At 41.4% G+C, this 19,358-nt stretch overlaps 1 protein-coding gene across 2 annotated transcripts in view; it reads left to right on the top strand.

Annotated features, from left to right (window-relative positions):
- PLCD3 (phospholipase C delta 3) overlaps positions 1-19,358 on the top strand; it is a 113,413-nt gene that overhangs the window by 80,416 nt on the left and 13,639 nt on the right. For both annotated transcript variants that reach the window (XM_060781191.2, XM_060781192.2), the window contains exons 6-9: positions 1,592-1,793; positions 8,308-8,452; positions 14,316-14,468; positions 16,110-16,229. In XM_060781191.2, coding sequence (XP_060637174.2) covers positions 1,592-1,793; positions 8,308-8,452; positions 14,316-14,468; positions 16,110-16,229 — 620 coding nt within the window. The remainder of the gene's footprint in view (positions 1-1,591; positions 1,794-8,307; positions 8,453-14,315; positions 14,469-16,109; positions 16,230-19,358) is intronic.

Here is a 19,358-nt window from a genome sequence, read left to right on the forward strand (position 1 = left end):
TATTTCCAATATTTCTACCCCTGTCCTTCTAAACCCCGAAGGGGGACTCAGGATGGCTTACATTTGGCAGCAATTCAATGCCACTACATATAATAAAGCAATATAGCAACAATTAAAACAATAAATAGAACATGAATTAAAACAAAAACCGTTTTATTTTGTATCAAAAACATTGCATAAATTAGTATAAAACCGATAAAAATAGAAGGAGAGCAGGTGGCTAAATATCTTTTGACCAAAAACGGGCAACAGCAATGGCATTGTCTGTAGCCTCCAACAATTCTTCCTCTGTACATGAGGCAGGGCATAGTGGACAAGCGTACAGATGCGGAGTTGTCTGTTCTGCTCCACAGCCACACGAGGTGTGGGATTCTTTTAGGTAGTGACATTTTGCCAGGTTGTCTTTTGATCTGCCCACTCCACTTCTGAGTCTGTTCAGGGACTTCCAAGTTGCCCATTCTTGAAGGAAGACCCTCATGGGGGGCCAACCAGTTGGGATTTCCTGGTTTAGCTGCCCAGAGGGATACCCTTGCTGTTGCTGGGGGGACACCAAGAGGAGTGATAGTTCTCATAAAGCTTTCCCTTGATTTGAGTCTACTGGGAGGAGGCTGGTAGCCATGTAGTGGGTGGCTTTCACAGTGTTCAACCTTATTTCTGTCACATTTAGCAGCAACTTCCCATCACACATCGGGGTGGGGGGGGCAATGCCAGCTAGCTTGTAGAGTTTATTAAGACATCCTGTGATAATTCTGCATGTTTCATTCAATGCTGTGTTCATCTGCTTTGCATGGGCAGACCTATGTATAAAAACAGTAAAAACAGTATTAACAGCTGTATCACCATTCCAGTCGAATTCCATATCCAAAGTGCTATTTATGCCTGCTGTCCAAAAGCCTGGTCCCAGAACCACAAATTCAGTTTCTTCCTAAAAGACAGGAGGGATGGAGCCAATCTTACCTCAGTGGGAAGCAAGTTCCACAGGTGGGGGGCCACAGCTGAGAAGGCCCTGCCTCTCGTCCCCAACAGATGTATTTGCAACGCTGGTGGGAGCGAGAGCAGGGCCTCCCCAGATGAACATAAACTGCGAGGCAGGATGTAGAGGGAGATGTGTTCGGACAAGTAAGCTGGGCCAGAACTGTATAGGGAAGTGATTCTCAACCTGTGGGTCCCCAGGTGTTTTGGCCTACAAATCCCAGAAATCCCAGCCAGTTTACCAGCTGTTAGGATTTCTGGGAGTTGAAGACCAAAACATCTGGGGACCCACAGGTTGAGAACCACTGGTATAGGGCTTTATAGGTCAAAACCAGAAATTATGGTTGGAATGATATATAATGGATTCCATTTTGCTCTAATGCACACACACACAGAACCAGCAACTGATGAGATACAGTATGAAAAATGAAAACATCAAGGTGTTAGAGTGTGTTGCACTTTACATAATGAGAAAGAGAGAACAACATGGATCTGTTGTTTTTGATGGCTATAGACATTCCTCATTGCATGTGGCATAGTTTTATAAGATGGACACCTTCAGCATGCTTAATGTATGGAAACTAAGAACACCCCAACTAATAGTCTCTTTGTCCCACAGCCAGGCAGCACAACCTCATGATGCTGGATGGTTTCATGATGTACCTGCTGTCCTCTGCCGGAGACGTCCTCAACCAGAACCACACAGAGATCTATCAGGATATGAGCCAGCCGCTGTGCCATTACTTCATCTCCTCCTCCCACAACACCTACCTGACTGACAATCAGATTGGGGGAGCCAGCAGCACCGAGGCATATATCCGGTAAGAAACCTGCATGCCACGAGAGCTGCAGTCAAAGTGAATCCTGTTGTATAACCTCACAAGAAATGAATTGATTTTTTTTGCCATGTACCATATATACTTGTGTATAAGTTGATCTTGTGTCTTAAATCAAGGGCAAGTTTGAGAGCCAAAAGTATGGCAACTGGAGTAGGTTGGTTGGTGGAATTCCTGGCAAGCTTTGGTGGTTTGACAACAACAGAAAGTTGTGGCAGGATAAACGGTCTGGAGTACAAGCTCTATGAGGAGCGGCTTAAGGAGCTGGGCATGTTTAGCCTGAAGAAGAGAAGGCTGAGAGGGGATATGATAGCCATGTATAAATATGTGAGAGGAAGCTACAGGGAGGAGGGAGCAAGCTTGTTTTCTGCTTCCTTGGAGACTAGGACGCGGAACAATGGCTTCAAACTACAAGAGAGGAGATTCCATCTGAACATGAGGAAAAACTTCCTGACTGTGAGAGCCGTTCAGCAGTGGAACTCTCTGCCCCGGAGTGTGGTGGAGGCTCCTTCTTTGGAAGCTTTAAACAGAGGCTGGATGGCCATCTGTCAGGGGTGATTTGAATGCAACATTCCTGCTTCTTGGCAGGGAGTTGGACTGGATGGCCCATGAGGTCTCTTCCAACTCTTTGATTCTATGATTCTATGAAGTGGAAAAACCATAGACTTGAAAAGAGGAGAGCAGGGCCCTGTTCATACTGCAAGATTACAGCATCTTGATTTCCCTTTAGCTGTAATAATAATAATAATAATAATAATAATAATAATAATAATACCTTTATTTGTACTCCACCACCATCTCCCCAAAGGGGACTCTGGGCGGCTTACATAAGGCCATGCCCATCAATACAGTAAACACAATATAACACAAAACACAATGAAATCAAGAAATAAAATAACCTAAAATACAGAACCAATGAAATAAGCAATACAACAGTAAAAAAAATCAAAACATTAAACACTAAGAATGATCACAGTGGGCAGGGCAAATTCAAGGATTAAAATTTAAAGCACTGGGAGATAGGTCAGTGAAAATATCAGGAAGGGGATCGGGGGGGGGGGGGGGGTGAGGTAGGATTTGATTGCACAAGCCAGAAAATAAAGTGCTTCTCAGGGCATTTTATACAGAGTTTGGTCAGAGATTATCATACAGTCAATCATTGAAGACACATTGGAACAGCCAGGTTTTCAGGCTCCTCCTGAAGATTGCCAGGCTGGGGGCTTGCCTAATATCTCTGGGAAGCGAATTCCAGAGTTGGGGGGCCACCACGGAGAAGGCCCTCTCCCTCGTCCCCACAAGTCACGCTTGCGATGGAGGTGAGAGCTAGAGAAGGGCCTCCCCGGAAGAACGAAGAGATTGTGTCGGTTCGTAGATGGAAATGCAGTCGCGCAGGTAGGCAGTCCCAAACTGTTTAGGGCTTTGTAGGGTTCCAATCCTGTGATTTGTCGTTTAGGGAGGGGTATGGAGAATTCTCAGCCAGAGACTTCTGCTCTCTTGCAGAACTCCCAGCCCCAGGATTCCATAGGATGCAGCCATGATAGTCAAAGTAGAATAATAGTGCTGTAACTGTACATTGTTAAAAGGGCTCCAGGTGTGATGGAATAATGATTTTCTGAAGGTGGCTTTGTGCCGAGACGGAATGAATGAAGAGAGAATACTAGTTTGGTGCCTGGGGCCGGGATTGCCCTTTTAGAATTTTCTGTTTATGTCACCTGTCTGAGGCTCAGGTGGTTTTATTAATTTTCTGTCCCATAACCCCAAAGGAACAATGTGGAAAGTTCCTCTGAGTCATCCCTGAAGTGTTTACACCATGACAAACTACCAGTATTTCCCACAAGAGTTTGAACAGAGTTTGGTGAAATGTGGAGCTGGCTGGTTTGTTACCACAACATAAATGCGAATCTTAGTAATTGATGGAAAAATTGGCAGCAGGATCTGATTCCCAGCCTTGAGATATGTGTCCGACTTGAGATGCCAAAAGATGCAAGCTTGGTGATGTCCTTAAGCATGATAAATTAAGCACCTACCACAGTTGCACAGACTTTGCCATCAAAAAATACTACCAAGTCTAACAAATAAGGAAAATACCTATATACGGTTAGCCCTCCATATCCATGGGTCATGAATGACTTTTCAATGACGTTGGAGCATCCAAATGTTACCATATCATTTTCTCCCTCCTTGGAGAAGCACCTCTTAGGTCAGACCCTGATTTCCTGCAGCCTGCCAACGCACAGTTCCATAACTTCCATAATACCATAACTTCAAAACGCTGAAATGCCAAAACTTCTTCCCTAAGAACAATGCCAAGGACCAGATCTCTGTTTTCCATAAAGCAGAACCTGACTCCCTGCACAAAATCCAAGACTCCAAAAGCGCACTTCTTCCTCTTCCCTTGAGAAAGAAGGCCAAACCAACCAGACTGCTCCCTTGCAGATCTGCCACTCTCCGAATAGACCATCTCTCTCCTTCCCATGGAGCAGAGCATAGTGGGTGAACAGCATCCCTGTCTGTCACAATTTGAGCATTATTAGACTTGGTCTTTTATAGGAATATTGATGTAGTCCCAAAGTTGCAAATTAATGATAGACATCTTCCATCCTGGATCCATTTCAGTGTTGATCTTCTTGATTAGTGTTAACAAACACAAGGCTTGTGTTGACTTCCTTCTTAACATAAGGAAGGTTGCAAACATTTCCTTTATCACTGTCCCGTTCTTATCAAGGTTTCTCATTAGCAAGTCCAGCAAGCAGGTAGTTAGTCATTGCAGGCCTTAATATTATACTGGTGTTTCCAAAATTATTAGCTCCATTCATCCATCCTTCCATCCTTCCATTCATTCCCACACATAATTATTAAATTCACATTTATCAAATTTGCACATTGAATTTCTTATTACACATGGATTCTGTATCCATGGACTCAATCATCCATGACTTGAAAATATTTTTAACAAGTCCAAAAATCAAACCTTGACTTTGCCATTTTATATAAAGGACACAATTTAAAACAACTTGACTATTCCATGGTATATAATGGGTCTTGAGCATCCACAGATTTTGGTATCCATGGGGGTCCTGGAACAAAATCTCAGTAGATACCAAGGTCCCACAGTACACATACCTTTCAAGGCAGAACTCTTGCCCTGTGATTTTTTTCCCATGTCCTAATGATGGAAGGAGAGGGAACCAGTGATGAGAACAGCCAAACCAGTTTATCTGTTGCTCCACTTTGTTCCACCAGTTTGAGTGATTTGAACCAAGAAGTAATGACACAGATCTGACCCTTTTCTTTGCCCTACCTAATACATAATGCAATGTGTGCTCATTTTTTGCCTTGAGCTAATGATACGGCTCCGGCCCAGCGTACCTGTCCGAACGTATCTCCTTCTATGTCCCACCTCGGAGTTTAAGATCTTCAGGGGAGGCCCTGCTCTTGGCCCCGCCTCTATCACAAGTGAGGCTGGTAGGGACGAGGGATAGGGCCTTCTCAGTGGTGGCCCCTCGCCTGTGGAATTCACTCCCCGGGGAAATTAGGTCATCAACATCCCTCCTCTCCTTCAGAAGGAAGCTGAAAACATGGATATGGGACCAGGCCTTCGGGTAATCTGGCAGACTGACAAGGTAATGACGACCAGAATCTGGAAAGGACTATGGTAATGCTGAATGGACTTACGGATTTTAGAACTCGGTGAACGTTGGCCACTCGATTGGCTTTTTAGTTGTTATTGTATTAATTGAATGTTTTAACTATTGTGGTTATTGCTGTTATGTATTTTATCTGTTGAATTGTTGGCATCGAATTGTGCCGGTTGTAAGGTGCCCTGAGCCCCCCCCTCGGGGGTTGAGAAGGGCGGGGTAGAAGTGCCCGAAATAAATAAATAAATAAATAAATAAATAAATAAATAATTGTAGAGTTGTTGAAAAAAAAACCTTAATCAGCATGGTCGATTATGAAGTGTGATGGAAATGGTTTTGAGAGCCAACCATCCCGTGCTCCTTTTACTGTGTTATGGAACCTGTTCCACAATCTGTCTTTGACTGTACCAACTCTGACTGCTTGATCAAAGCCAGATAATCCTCTTGTTGAAATTTCTAATACAGGTTGATCTTATGCAGTAGGGGCCTTGTAATACCAGGGAAAGAATGCACAATATGTCCATGGGTTGTTATCTTCTTTGAGTATTAAAATAAGCATTAAAATGATTACGCAAGTTTTTTAAAGTCCAGGTCAACCTTTTGTTTTGATGCCTGCTGGCAGCCAGTATATGGTTTGTTTCTTTGCCAGGCTAGTATTTATTCAAGTATAAACATTTCTGTTTCCTGAACTCCAAGAGCCTGACCGTAAACCTTTAAGCATGGAGGCTTTAAAAACATTCCAGATTTGTGCAGACCTAACCAGACTTCATTATACCCCAGGTTGTCCTTAGGGCAGGATGAAGGTTGCCTATTAACAGGTCAGCCAAGAGTTAGCAGGAATTGTGCTCAACCTTTCCTTTATTTATTTATTATCCGATATTTGCACCCCGTCTTCTCAGGGCAGCTTCCAGCCGGCAACAATTCGATGCCCCTAATGTACACATAATAAAATCTATATAAATAAAAATGTAATGTTCGTTTGTGGGATTAACATAAGTCAAAAACCACTGGACAAATTGACACCAAATTTGGACACAATACACCTATCAGACCAACGAGTGACCATCACTCATAAAAACACTGAAAAACACAACAGAAGGGACTAAAAAGCCAAAAAAGCAAAAAGACGCTATAGCTGTTGCAATCCAGAGCAGAGAACAAGGCCTAAGATAACTATCCACCACACTTGGCTGTGAAAAACAATCCTTTTTTATTGAAGAAAAATAGTTACAAAATAAAGGAAAAATGCAAGTCAAAAGCCACAGCAAAATCAGCAAACATGAATTTAAATGGACAAGGCAAAACCACAAGCCTCTCTGAGAAATACTTGAAGCTGTTAGCAATCCACTAACCGTACTTGATATCCTAGAAATCTTTCCATACTATGGCCAGGGAACCGGGAGAACTGCCAAGGTCTTCATCAATTCTGAAACGATGCCTGAACTGAGGGAATCAGCCTGGCGTATTGCAATTAAAACTCAAGAATCGGTTCCGTGAACCGGCCCACTGTTTTGAGGCCAATGTTTTTAATTCTTGAATTCGGGAGGAACGACGCAAACTGAGTGTTTTATTTCTGTCTTCCCAGATTTGACTCCTTCTGTTGTCATTACAGTTAACAGGTGCAGAAGGGAGGGAAGGTTCAAGGTCTCCCTCTGCAACATTCTCATTAACACTGGTACTTTCATTTTCCAAATCTACAGAAGTTCCTTCCTCACTAATTTCAGGAACATTGGCATTTTCCAAACCTACAGCAGATTCTTCCTCACTAATTTCAGGAGCATTGACATCAGAAGGTACATTTCCACTAGCATCAGTAAATATACTTTCATTAGCATCAGGAGGAACAAACAGAGAATCAGGTTCAAGTTCAAACTCAGGCTGAACCCCAACAATAGCGCATGCGCAAAAACGACTCCCCCTAGCGAACAAAACACACAATAGCATATCCACACTCTCTTCCAGACTACAGCTCCCAGCATCCCCTAGACCAGGCCCTTCAGGAGAAGAGGATGATCCAAATGCACTGCTTCCAAGCTACAAGCTTTCCTCTCCTTGGATTTCTTTGAGAGCATCCTAGTCCCTGCATATTTCCAATTTCCTATTCCTGGACTGCAATTCCTAGCAGTCCTCCAGATAGATAAGATAGATTAGATAGATATAGGTAGGTAGGTAGGTAGATCAATCAGGAGGACTGCTGGGAGTTGCAGTCCAAGAATACATAGAGAAGGAAGAAAGGAGAGAAAGAGGAAGAGAAGGAAAAGGGGGGATGGAAGGAAAGAAGAAAGAAGGAAGGAAGGAGAGAGAGAGAGAGAGAGAGAGAGGGAGGGAGGGAGGGAAGGTTGGCCATAGCAACGCATGGCGGGTACAGCTAGTACATAATAAAATCCAATAATTACATACATTTCAAACATTAAATCACATTAATTAATTAAAATCTGTTTCTGTTTCAATAACAGCCTGGTGGCCTTATCTGAGCCGATAAGCTCAGATAAGCTTGACTCCATCAAGCAAGTCCATAGTCCATTTCCATAGTGATTATCATCGTCACTGTCATTGTCAGCAAGATTACCCCAAGGCCTGGTCCTTCATCCATGTTTTTAAATTCTTTCTAAAGGAAAGGAGGAACGTTATAATCTAAATTCACTGGGGAGTGAATTCCACAGGCGGGGGGCCACCACCGAAAGGCCCTGTCTCTCGTTCCTGCCAAACGTGGGGCCAAGAGCAGGGCCTCCCCAAAAGATCTTAAACTCCTTTTAGAGGTTGCTTGGGGCTGCAGCTGAATTGTTACACCCATTCCCTTACTCTCTCTTCTGTTTTTTTTTCCATTGCTGTAAATCCCCTCCACTGTCTCTCTTTGGCAGGGCATTGATGAAAGGGTGCCGATGTGTGGAGCTTGATTGTTGGGAGGGCTCCAACGGAGAGCCCATCATCTATCATGGTCACACACTCACCTCCAAGATCCTTTTCCGGGATGTCATTGAAAGCATCAGGGACTATGCATTCAAGGTAAGCTGAACAAAACTTCCCATGGGTGCAGATACGTTTGAAATCTGAAGCATAAACATTTTTGCCGAAAGCCCTTTTACCACAACTGTAACCTGGTTGAAGAACCCTTAGTCCATTAATTATCCAGATTGAACATCCCTTTTCTTGAATTCCAAAATTCAAAATTGTGTACGTGAGTGGCTGAGATAGTGACACCTTTGCTTTCGATGGTTCAACATACCCAAACTTTGTTTCATGCACAATATTCCATTTTCTTTGTATAAAATTACCTTCTGGGTATGTGTATAAGATGTATGTGAAGCAAAAATGAATTCTGTTTCATTTTTGGGTTTCATCTCCAAGAGATCTCATGTGTACATATGTGCAAATAGAAGCATTCCAAAATCCAAAACATTTCTGGCTCCAGGTTTCTCAGAGAAGAGAAAAGCTACCAGTATCATTATGTGCAAAGTTAATTGGTTCAAAACAATGAAAGAAGAAAGAGAATATACACTTCTTTGTTTTGGTTTGAGATAATTACATGTTATATCACAACAGAGACCACCCTAGAAAAAGTGCACATCTTGAGTAAAACACAGAGGGAGGAATATTTATTTAGAGTTGGTGCCTGACCTTAACAGTTTTACACCTAAATTCTGTTTGCTTTGTATTGTCAAAGGCTTTCATGGCTGGAATCACTGGGTTGTTGTAGGGTTTTTTTCGGGCTATATGGCCATTTATTTTTTTATCGTGTCAGGAGCAAATGAAACAGTTGTATTGCATTTTTTAACAAACAAACATACAAAACACAAAGTTTGCAAGCTTGGTAGTTGATTAAAAGTCTTTTGACCAGTAGCTGGCCACTTGGAGTGCCTCTGGTGTTACTATAAGGAGGTCCTCCATTGTGCATGTAGCAGGGCTCAGGTTGCATTGCAGCAGGTCTGTAGTTTGCTCTTCTCCACACTCGCATGTCGTGGATTCCACTTTGTAGCCCCATTTCTTAAGGTTGCCTCTGCATCTCGTGGTGCCAGAGCACAGTCTGTTCAGCGCCTTCCAAGTCGCCCAGTTTTCTGTGTGCCCAGGGGGGAGTCTCTCATTTGGTATCAGCCATCGATTGAGGTTCTGGGTTTGAGCCTGCCACTTTTGGACTCTCGCTTGCTGAGGTGTTCCAGTGAGTGTCTCCATAGATCTTAGAAAGCTATTTCTTGATTTAAGTTTTTGACATGCTGGCTGATACCCAAACAGAGGATGAGCTGAAGATGTCACTGCCTTGGTCCTTTCACTATTGGTCACCTCACAACCTCTGAAGATGCTTGCCACAGATGCAGGCAAAACGTCAGGAGAGAATGCCTCTAGAACATGGCCATATAACCCGAAAAAACCTACAACAACTCATCTATTTGCTTTATTGGGCTACTCCAATTAGAACTGGCAACAAAAATTTAGTGAATACATATTTGTATTCAAAGTAATTAACTTTCTTTGTAAAACAAATGTTGCCTTGGAGACTACTAGATAATTAAAAGAAATTTTAAAAGTCTTTGATTTTTCAAACATTTGGTAATGGTGTGGTTGTGATGCATTTGTGATGTAGTACCAGGGGACAGTTCCATCTTGTCTCTGCATATGTCATCAGTTGGGGACCCCTTTCCCCCAGCACCAACTTCTGCTCTGGGCCAGAGTGAAGAAAGAGGGGGCCAGGGGACAGTTCCAGCTTATCTCCTGTGCTTTGTTAATAATATAATATAATATAATATAATATAATATAATATAATAATCTATATAGATAAAAATGTAATGTTCGTTTGTGGGATTAACAGAACTCAAAAACAACTGGATGAATTGACACCAAATTTGGACACAAGATACCTAACAACCCAATGTAGGTCCTTCACTTAAAAAAAAATGATTTTGTAATTTAAGAGTTGTAGTTGCTGTGATTTATAGTTCACCTACAATCAAAAAGCATTCTGAACCCCATCAACAATGGAATTGAACCAAACACAGTTCTCCCATGAACAACAGAAAATACTGGAAGGGTTTGGTGGGCAGTATCCTTTGGTTTTGGTGTTGTAGTTCACCTACATCCAGAGATCACCGTGGACTCAAACAAAGGCGGATCTGGATCAAACTACACGAATACTCAATATGCCCAAATGTGAACACTGGTGGAGTTAGGGGAAAATAGAATCTTGACATTTGGGAGTTGTACTTGCTGGGATTTATAGTTCACCTACAATCACAGAACATTCTGAACCCCACCAATGATAGAATTGGGCCAAACCTCCCACGCAGAACCCCCATGAGGGCCACAGCAGTGCGTGGCAGGGGACGGCTAGTATAATATAATATAATATAATATAATATAATAATGTGAGAGCCGTTCAGCAGTGGAACTCTCTGCCCCTGAGTGTGGTGGAGGCTCCTTCTTTGGAAGCTTTTAAACAGAGGCTGGATGGCCATCTGTCAGGGGTGCTTTGAATGCAATATTCCTGCTTCTTTGCAGGGGGTTAGACTGGATGGCCCCTGAGTTCTCTTCCAACTCTATGATTCTATGATTCTGTGTAACATATTGTATATACATATAAAATCTATAATATTATAATGTAATGCAATATAATACTACTACTAATAGTATGATATTATAATTATATATTTATATTACATGTAATATTACTAATAATATTACAGTATAATGGTATAATGCAATATAGTAATAATTAATACTGATATCGCACTATGCTAATAATATAATAATTTTTGTGTGCGTATGTGTGTATATCGTAAGTTGCTCAGAGTCCCTTTTGGGGTGAGAAGGGCGGCATATAAATGTCGTAAATAAATAAGTAAATAATATCTGACAAATGTCTAACAAAAATTTTGCAAATCTCTGACGAACTTTTGACGAAGGTTTGTCGAATGAATAGAGCTTCTAAGCAATGTAGAGTCGATTCATTGAAAGCACTGGAAACAGCAGGCAAACCTTATGAGAGCATGTGTGCAGCTCTACCTCTGTCCTCCACTAAATGCAAAGGTCTACAGTTGAAAGGTGAACAAAGTGCAGCCTATGAGCCCCATGTGATTTCCTAGATCTTTTTGCATTTCCCTAGATGTGCTCAGATGCCACCTTAGACATAATTCTCTCCTTTCAAAAACTGACAAAATGCCTGAAAAGGTCAATAGGTAGTCCTGGAAATCCCCAGAAATAGACATAAAGCACACTTTAAGCCTCTCTCTTCCAGCTCTCTAAACAACCTGAAAATCACTACTGGAAGTAATTTGCAGTTGTGATTTTTGGCCAAACGTGGAGTGGCATAAACCTTATGTCAACCGCAATTGTCTAGTGATGGCCTAAAGATAGAGTTTGAATGCATTGAATTGAAGAGGGTTAAGATTTTTCTGAACAACTAGGAGTTGTGATCATACAGAATTGTGGGAATGTTTCTAAGGCTGTTTACAACTCCTTAGACCAGAGGTCCTCAAACTTTTTAAACAGAGGGCCAGGTCACAGTCCCTCAAACTGTTGGAGGGCCGGATTATAATTTGAAAAAAGTACGAATGAATTCCTATGCATACTGCACATATCTTATTTGTAGGGCAAAAACACTTTAAAACAATACAATAATTAAAACGAATAACAATTTTAACAAATATAAGCTTATTAGTATTTCATTGGGAAGTGTGGGCCTGCTTTTGGCTGATGAGATAAGATTGTTGTTGTTGTGTGCTTTCAAATCGTTTCAGACTTAGATTGACCCTGAGCGAGGGCCGGGTAAATGACCTTGGAGGGCTGTATGCGGCCCTCGGGCCGTAGTTTGAGGACCCCTGCCTTAGACCTTTCTGCCCAATACTAATAATGAGGTGAAGGACGGAGAAGCAGAATGCATGGAGATGTTTGGGTAGTGCGAACTCACACATCCCTGTGCATTCTGAGCATTTGAGTAGGGCCTCAATCTGTTTTATGAAAACATAAAATACAAATCTTGATTAAACAGCCCTGTGTGAGAGAGTAACATAGTCACCTTTCACAAGGGATGCTCACTCAAATTTATGTATTCCCCTCATCTCTGTGATGGAGCCCCCGGTCACGCAATGGGTTAAACCCTTGTGCCAGCAGGACTGAAGACCGACAGATCGCAGGTTCGAATCTGGGGAGAGCACGGATGAGCTCCCTCTGTCAGCTCAGGCTCCCCATGCGGGGACACGAGAGAAGCCTCCCACAAGGATGGTAAAACATCAAAACATCTGGGCATCCCCTAGGCAACGTCCTTGCAGACGGCCAATTCTCTCACACCAGGAGCGACTTGCAGTTTCTCAAGATGCTGCTGACACGGAAAAAAAAAATTCTGTGATGGCATCCTAGAAATGAACATTATAGGAGCCCCCGGTGGCACAGTGGGTTAAACCCCTGTGCTGGCGGGACTGAAGACTGACAGGTCGCAGGTTCGAATCCGTGGAGAGGCGGATGAGTTCCCTCTATCAGCTCCAGCTGCTCATGCAGGGACATGAGAGAAGCCTTCCACAAGGATGATCAAAACATCAAATCATCCAGGCTTCCCCTGGGCAACGTCCTTGCAGACGGCCAATTCTCTCACACCAGAAGCGACTTGCAGTTTCTCAAGTCGTTCCTGACACGACAAAAAATATATATATCTGGAAATGAACATTATTCATTATTCAACCTCCTGGAAGATCTACGGAATGGCCTCTATTTGTCTGTATGTCTTGTATGTCAAAAACGGCATTGAATGTTTGCCGTGTATATGTACATTGTGATCTGCCCCGAGTCCCCTTCAGGGTGAGAAGGGCGGAATATAAATACTGTAAATAAACAAATAAAATAAATAGTATTATAATCCAGTTAGCAAGAAAAAATGAACTTGGATGAGTCGTAGTTTATCCATTCCTACATCCACCCGCTGCTGCTACCCAGAGGATCTTAGATGCTTTGGTTTTCCTTTTTATTCAGCCACATTTTGCGTGCCATCTGAACCTGGTAAACTGTGGTAGTAGGAGTAGAAACAAACCACTTTCAGAAATCTGAAGCTTGTTTGTTTTCCTTAATTAATTTCATGATTAGTTACAGTTTACAGCAGAGCTTTCCAAACTGTGTGTGACAATACATTAGTGTGTCGGCTAGCAGTGTGTAGGTGTGTTGTGCAAATGTACTGTTTCTATGTGAATCAAGCAACAAATCATATATTTTTAAAAATATAAATGCACATTTTTCATGGGATACATTGTGTTCCCATACATTTCATTATTACAATTTATGTATTGCCGTATCTCTTATAAGAGATTGGTTTAACCTCTGGTTCAACTGAATTACTGTGCCTTGAAATGATACACATCTGTCTCTATGCTGAAACACGAATAAATATATTCATAGGGATCAGAAAAAAACATTCACTGTAATTTCATTCTGTTATTTTGTTTATTTTTTGCTATACAAACCTGTCTTTTTTTTTTTAAGAAATAGTCTGGTGGACAGCAGAGAGAGAAAGTGTCACTATTATATGTTCTGCTTGTCGAATACAGTTTACTTCTGTGGGAAACAGAGTTCTCTATGAGAGAGTCCTTCAGTTTGAGGCAACACAACATTTTGTTATTCTCATAAGATAAAAACATAAAATCCAAGTGCTAAGGGTTCTCTCTCAGTGTTTTGACATATATTTCTTAGCCTTGCATCTACTTTGTCTGTTGTCAGAGTTATTCAGCCTTGTACTTTTCTCACAGTTCAGAACACACAGATGACTGCCATCATTTATTTTAATGGATCTGCTTTGATAGGATTTTTTTACTCACTACTCCTGTGCTCTTAGAGTCACTTGAAAAGGCCTGTTAGATATGGAAGGTGGCTATTGACTCTATTTTCTATCTCTAGCACTCCTCCTATCCTCTGATTCTCTCCCTGGAAAACCACTGTGGCCTGGAACAACAATCCACAATGGCCCGGCACATGAAGGCTATTTTGGGGGACATGCTCTTGACCCAGCCGCTGGATGGAGATGTGCCCAAACAACTCCCATCACCAGAGGTAATCCAACACCCTCCTCTTTCTGCTGTTTGGGGCCAGCATTATGTCCGGGTACAATGCCCTCAGATGGTTTTTGTCTTGCCATGTGCTGCTTGATCATTCCTCTCTCTCTGAACACACTTTACACTGTTGATATTTCAAAATATTTCAAGAAATACCTTTTTGTTTTTCCTGGACCTGATTAGGATATAATATTGAGCAACTTTCTTCAGTCTTCCCCTGCCTTGAACATTAATGGGAGCTGGGGACACGTCTTAGTGCAGTATTTGTACCTCCGATTTGTCTTATGTATTTATTTATTATTTATTTATTTCAAATATTTGTACCCTGCCCTTCTCAACCCCTGGGGGGGGGGGCTCAGGGTGGCTTCCAGTCGGCATCAATTTGATGCCTCAACATCTATATAAATAAAAATGTAATGTTCGTTTGTGGGATTAACAGAACTCAAAAAACCACTGGACAAATTGATACGAAATTTGGTCACAAGACACCTAACAACCTAACTTCCAAATGACGAAATCAAGGACATACCTTCACTCAAAAAATTGATTTCGTCATTTGGAAGTTTATAGATCACCTACAATCAAAGAGCATTCTGAACCCCACCAACGATGGAACTGAACCAAACTTGGCACACAATTCTCCCATGACCAACAGAAAATACTGGAAGGGTTTGGTGGGCAGTGTCCTTTGGTTTTGGAGTTGTAGTTCACCTACATCTCAAACAATGATGGATCTGGACCAAACTCTACACGAATACTCAATATGCCCAAATGTGAACACTGGTGGAATTTGGAGAAAATAGAATCTTGACATTTGACAGTTGTAGTTGCTGGGATTTATAGTTCACCTACAATCACAGAGCATTCTGAACCCCACCAATGATAGAATTGGGCCAAACCTCCCACACAGAATCCCCATGTGCGCCACAGCAGCGTGTGGCATGGGATGGCTAGTATCTGTATAAATAAAAATGCAATGTTCGTTTGTGGGATTAACATAACTCAAAAACCACTGGACAAATTGACACGAAATTTGGACACAATGCACCTATCTGGCCAACGAGTGACCATCACTCTTAAAAACACAGAAAAATACATCAGAAGAGACTTAAAAAGCCAAAAAACAAAAAATACATTACAACGCATGCTCAAAACCACATATGTAAACAAACACACACACATATATATACATATACACAAATATATCCAGAAATATACACACACATATATGTACACACAAAACACATACACAGAAAGGGGGAAAGAAAAAAGGAAGGAGAAAAGGAGGGAGAGAAAGAGGGTGTTGTTAATGATTTGATTCTATTTTAAATCAATCTTTTTATTTTGTAATTATTTTGTATTTGTTTTAATGTGCAAGTCAACTTTAGTACCAATTAGGGGAGGGCGAGGTGTGTTATAAAGACAATGATAATGACTATTATCAGACACAAAGAGGCTTCCCTGAATTTTGAATTGCAAGTTGCGATAGTGTTCTGGTGTTGAGCCAGGGATTTTGCAAAGTTCCTATCCTCACTGACTTCTGGACCCAATTTTAGTCCATTTTAAAATTTTCAGTTATTAAAATTCCTCCCAAGAAGCTTTGTGAAAATCTGAGCTGCTTGGTTTCTCTTTTCAACAGCAGTTAAAGTGGAAGATATTGGTGAAGGGGAAGAAGCTGCCAGAGGGAAAGAACGAGCTTGACAGAAGCAACTTCATCTCCAATCCCGAGGAAGAAATGCAGGACGATGAAGATGATCGGGTGAGGAGACACAGCTGAGTTGTTATCCCTCCTCTTGAGAGGATGGCCTGGGGTGCTTCCAAACTGGGGCGCTTCTAATGCCACCAATCAAAAGACATTATGCAACTTTTTTTTGGTAAGGAAAAAAGAGAGGAAAGAAATCATAGGAAAATATTGTGAGAGTAGCATTGTTTTGAAACCCCCTCCCTCCCAATTCTGCAGATGAGGCACAACGATTGCACAATCAAAAGCCTCATCTGGAAGCACCCCAGGAGAGCACTGGGAAAAACATCCAAGATAGATTCTCATTATCTTTTTAATGGTATGTTAATATGAACAAGATTATAGGCAAAACAGGGCAACTGGGAAAAAAATATTATTTGCACTCCCCTGGAAACCTGAACTTAAACATAAAAATGTTTAGGTAAAAACTGAGGAGGTTTCTCTGTCCCCAAAAAGTCCAATAACATTCCACAGATATATAAACCCATTTTTCCTACTTCCAACAAACCTCACTACCTCTGAGGACGCTTGCCATAGATGCAGGCGAAACGTCAGGAGAAAAATTGCCTTCAGTACATGGCCATATAGCCCGGAAAAATCTACAACAACCCAGTGATTCTGGCCATGAAAGCCTTCGACAATACATAGTCCAATAACAGTTGATGATGTATAGGCATGTGTAATCCATGGTTCTAAAGTACTTACAAAACTAAAGTTCTGGTTGTGAAAACTAGGGGGCGCTGGTGCTTTGCTTCTACAGTGTTGCTAAAGTTCTGGTGGTGAAAATTTCAGAACTCTAACAAAACTTCATTATTATTTCATTATTGTTGATTTTTATGACAGAACCTCTTAGGAACTGCTATTTATAATGAAATTTTGAAAGTTGTGTTAGAGTTCTGAAAGTTTCAGCACCAGAACTTTAGCAACACTGAAGAAGCAAAGCACCAGTGCCCCCTAGTTTTCACCACCAGAACTTTAGTTTTGTAAGTACTATAGAACCATTTAGAACCATGGATTGCACTTGCCTAATGTGCAACTATTATGGATGATGTGGCTTTTGCGGAATGGGAATGGAGTGGAATGGAATATCTTCCAATTGGGAGTTGAATGGAATGCCATATTCTTGATGCCATATTCCTTTGATAAAAGCTGAAGCTATTAACAAAGGAATTGCACACTCCAACCACTTGTAGATCCCAACATTTTATTAACTCTGGCTTTCAAAACTTTATATCAGTGTTTCCCAAATTTATGTTTTGGAGGCATACAACTGTGAAATAAAATTGAAGGTTCAGTGCCTGCTATCCTTATAAACACTTCCTTTTAGAGTGAGTAGGAGTACTTTACTTACTTACTTACTTACTTACAGTATTTATATTCCACCATTCTCACCCCACAGGGGACTCAGGGCGGATTACAATGTACATATACATAGCAAACATTCAATGCCATAGACCAGGGGTCCTCAAACTAAGGCCTGGGGGCCGAATACGGCCCTCCAAGGTCATTTACCCGGCCCTCGCTCAGGGTCAACCTAAATCTGAAATGGCTTGAAAGCACACAACAACAACAATTCTATCTCATCAGCCAAAAGCAGGCCCACACTTCCCATTGAAATACTAATAAGTTTATATTTGTTAAAATTGTTCTTCATTTTAATTATTGTATTGTTTTTAAGTATTTTTGCACTACAAATAAGATATGTGCAGTGTGCATAGGAATTCATTCATGGTTTTTTCAAATTATAATCCGGCCCTCCTACAGTTTAAGGGACTGTGACCTGGCCCTCTGTTTAAAAAGTTTGAGGACACCTGCCATAGACACACAACTTATATAGACAGACACAGAGGCTATTTAACATCTCATCTTTTTCATGAGGGTATTCTGGCCACCGGGGAGCTGTTGCTTCACCATCCATTTGTGGCACTGATGAAGTGCTTCCTCATTCTTTGCATGCTTGCTGGAGATTCTTATGGTGTCGTAAATTAGCCTCCCCGCACAAGTGGTACCTACATTTCCTACTTGACAGATGCAACTGTCTTTCAGGCTTCAAAGGTCGACAGCAAGCTATACAAATTGGTCGGAAGCTCACTCCGACCCAGGCTGGCTTCGAATTCATGACCTTTTGGTCAGTAGTGATCTTAATGCAGCTGACTCCCAGCCAGCTGCGTCATAGTCCCGTAGAGCACAAATAGCATGGAGAGGTCAGATTATAAAGCTGGAAGAGTCAATCAGCGGGTTAAAGCATTCTTTTTGTGCATTTCATTTACTGTATTAAAATGGATTAGAAAGGGATGGTTACTTACTAAGATATTTTCCAGGACAGCTAGCAATCTCTTTTGAGCCATCTGGCACTAAACACGAGTTGTTTCAAAATGCTTTAACATTCCTTCAACCAATCCTCAGGGTGTAATTTGTGGGCGAGTCCACCCAATTATTATCTATAATTAGGAGTATTTAAAAATTAAACTTTTGCTTTATATATTAAGCAATAGAATATACAGCCTGGAGAAGGCTCTGGAATGCCTCCGATTCTTTGTTGTTTGCTAGTTTGGCTTGTCTGTCTGTCTGGGTGTTTAACACTGAATAGTAGCCCATGAGAACCAGGAATTTACCTTCTTGAGTTCCATCTCTTCATAGAACATGGAAACTGTAGTTATGTTTAGGGTTGGGGGATGTGAATTGCTCCAAAAATTCTCAGACTTTTACTGAGCTGCCTTTCACAGGATTTTCCATAGGTTGTTGGTGGTGAACGCCATGACAACTAAAACAATTCAGAAGCAAAAATGCAGATATTTATTTATACACTTAAAAAGATGAGAGAAGCCTGTAATTGACATCATAGGTATACCTCAACTATGAGAGAAAACATGAGAAAACACATCCAGAAAATCACATTGTCTGATTTTTAATGAATTTATTTGCAAATATTGGTGGGAAAATAAGTTTTTGGTCACCTACAAACAAGCAAGATTTCTGGGTCTCACAGACCTGTGACTTCTTCTTTAAGAGGCTCCCATGTCCTCCACTCATTACCTGTAGTAATGGCACCTATTTGAACTTGTTATCAGTATAAAAGACACCTGTCCACAACCTCAAGTAGTCACACTCCAAACTCCACTATGTTGAAGGCCAAAGGGCTGTCAA

The sequence above is a fragment of the Anolis sagrei genome, chromosome 6, assembly GCF_037176765.1.
Source record: "Anolis sagrei isolate rAnoSag1 chromosome 6, rAnoSag1.mat, whole genome shotgun sequence".
Taxonomy (NCBI): Eukaryota; Metazoa; Chordata; class Lepidosauria; order Squamata; family Dactyloidae; genus Anolis; species Anolis sagrei.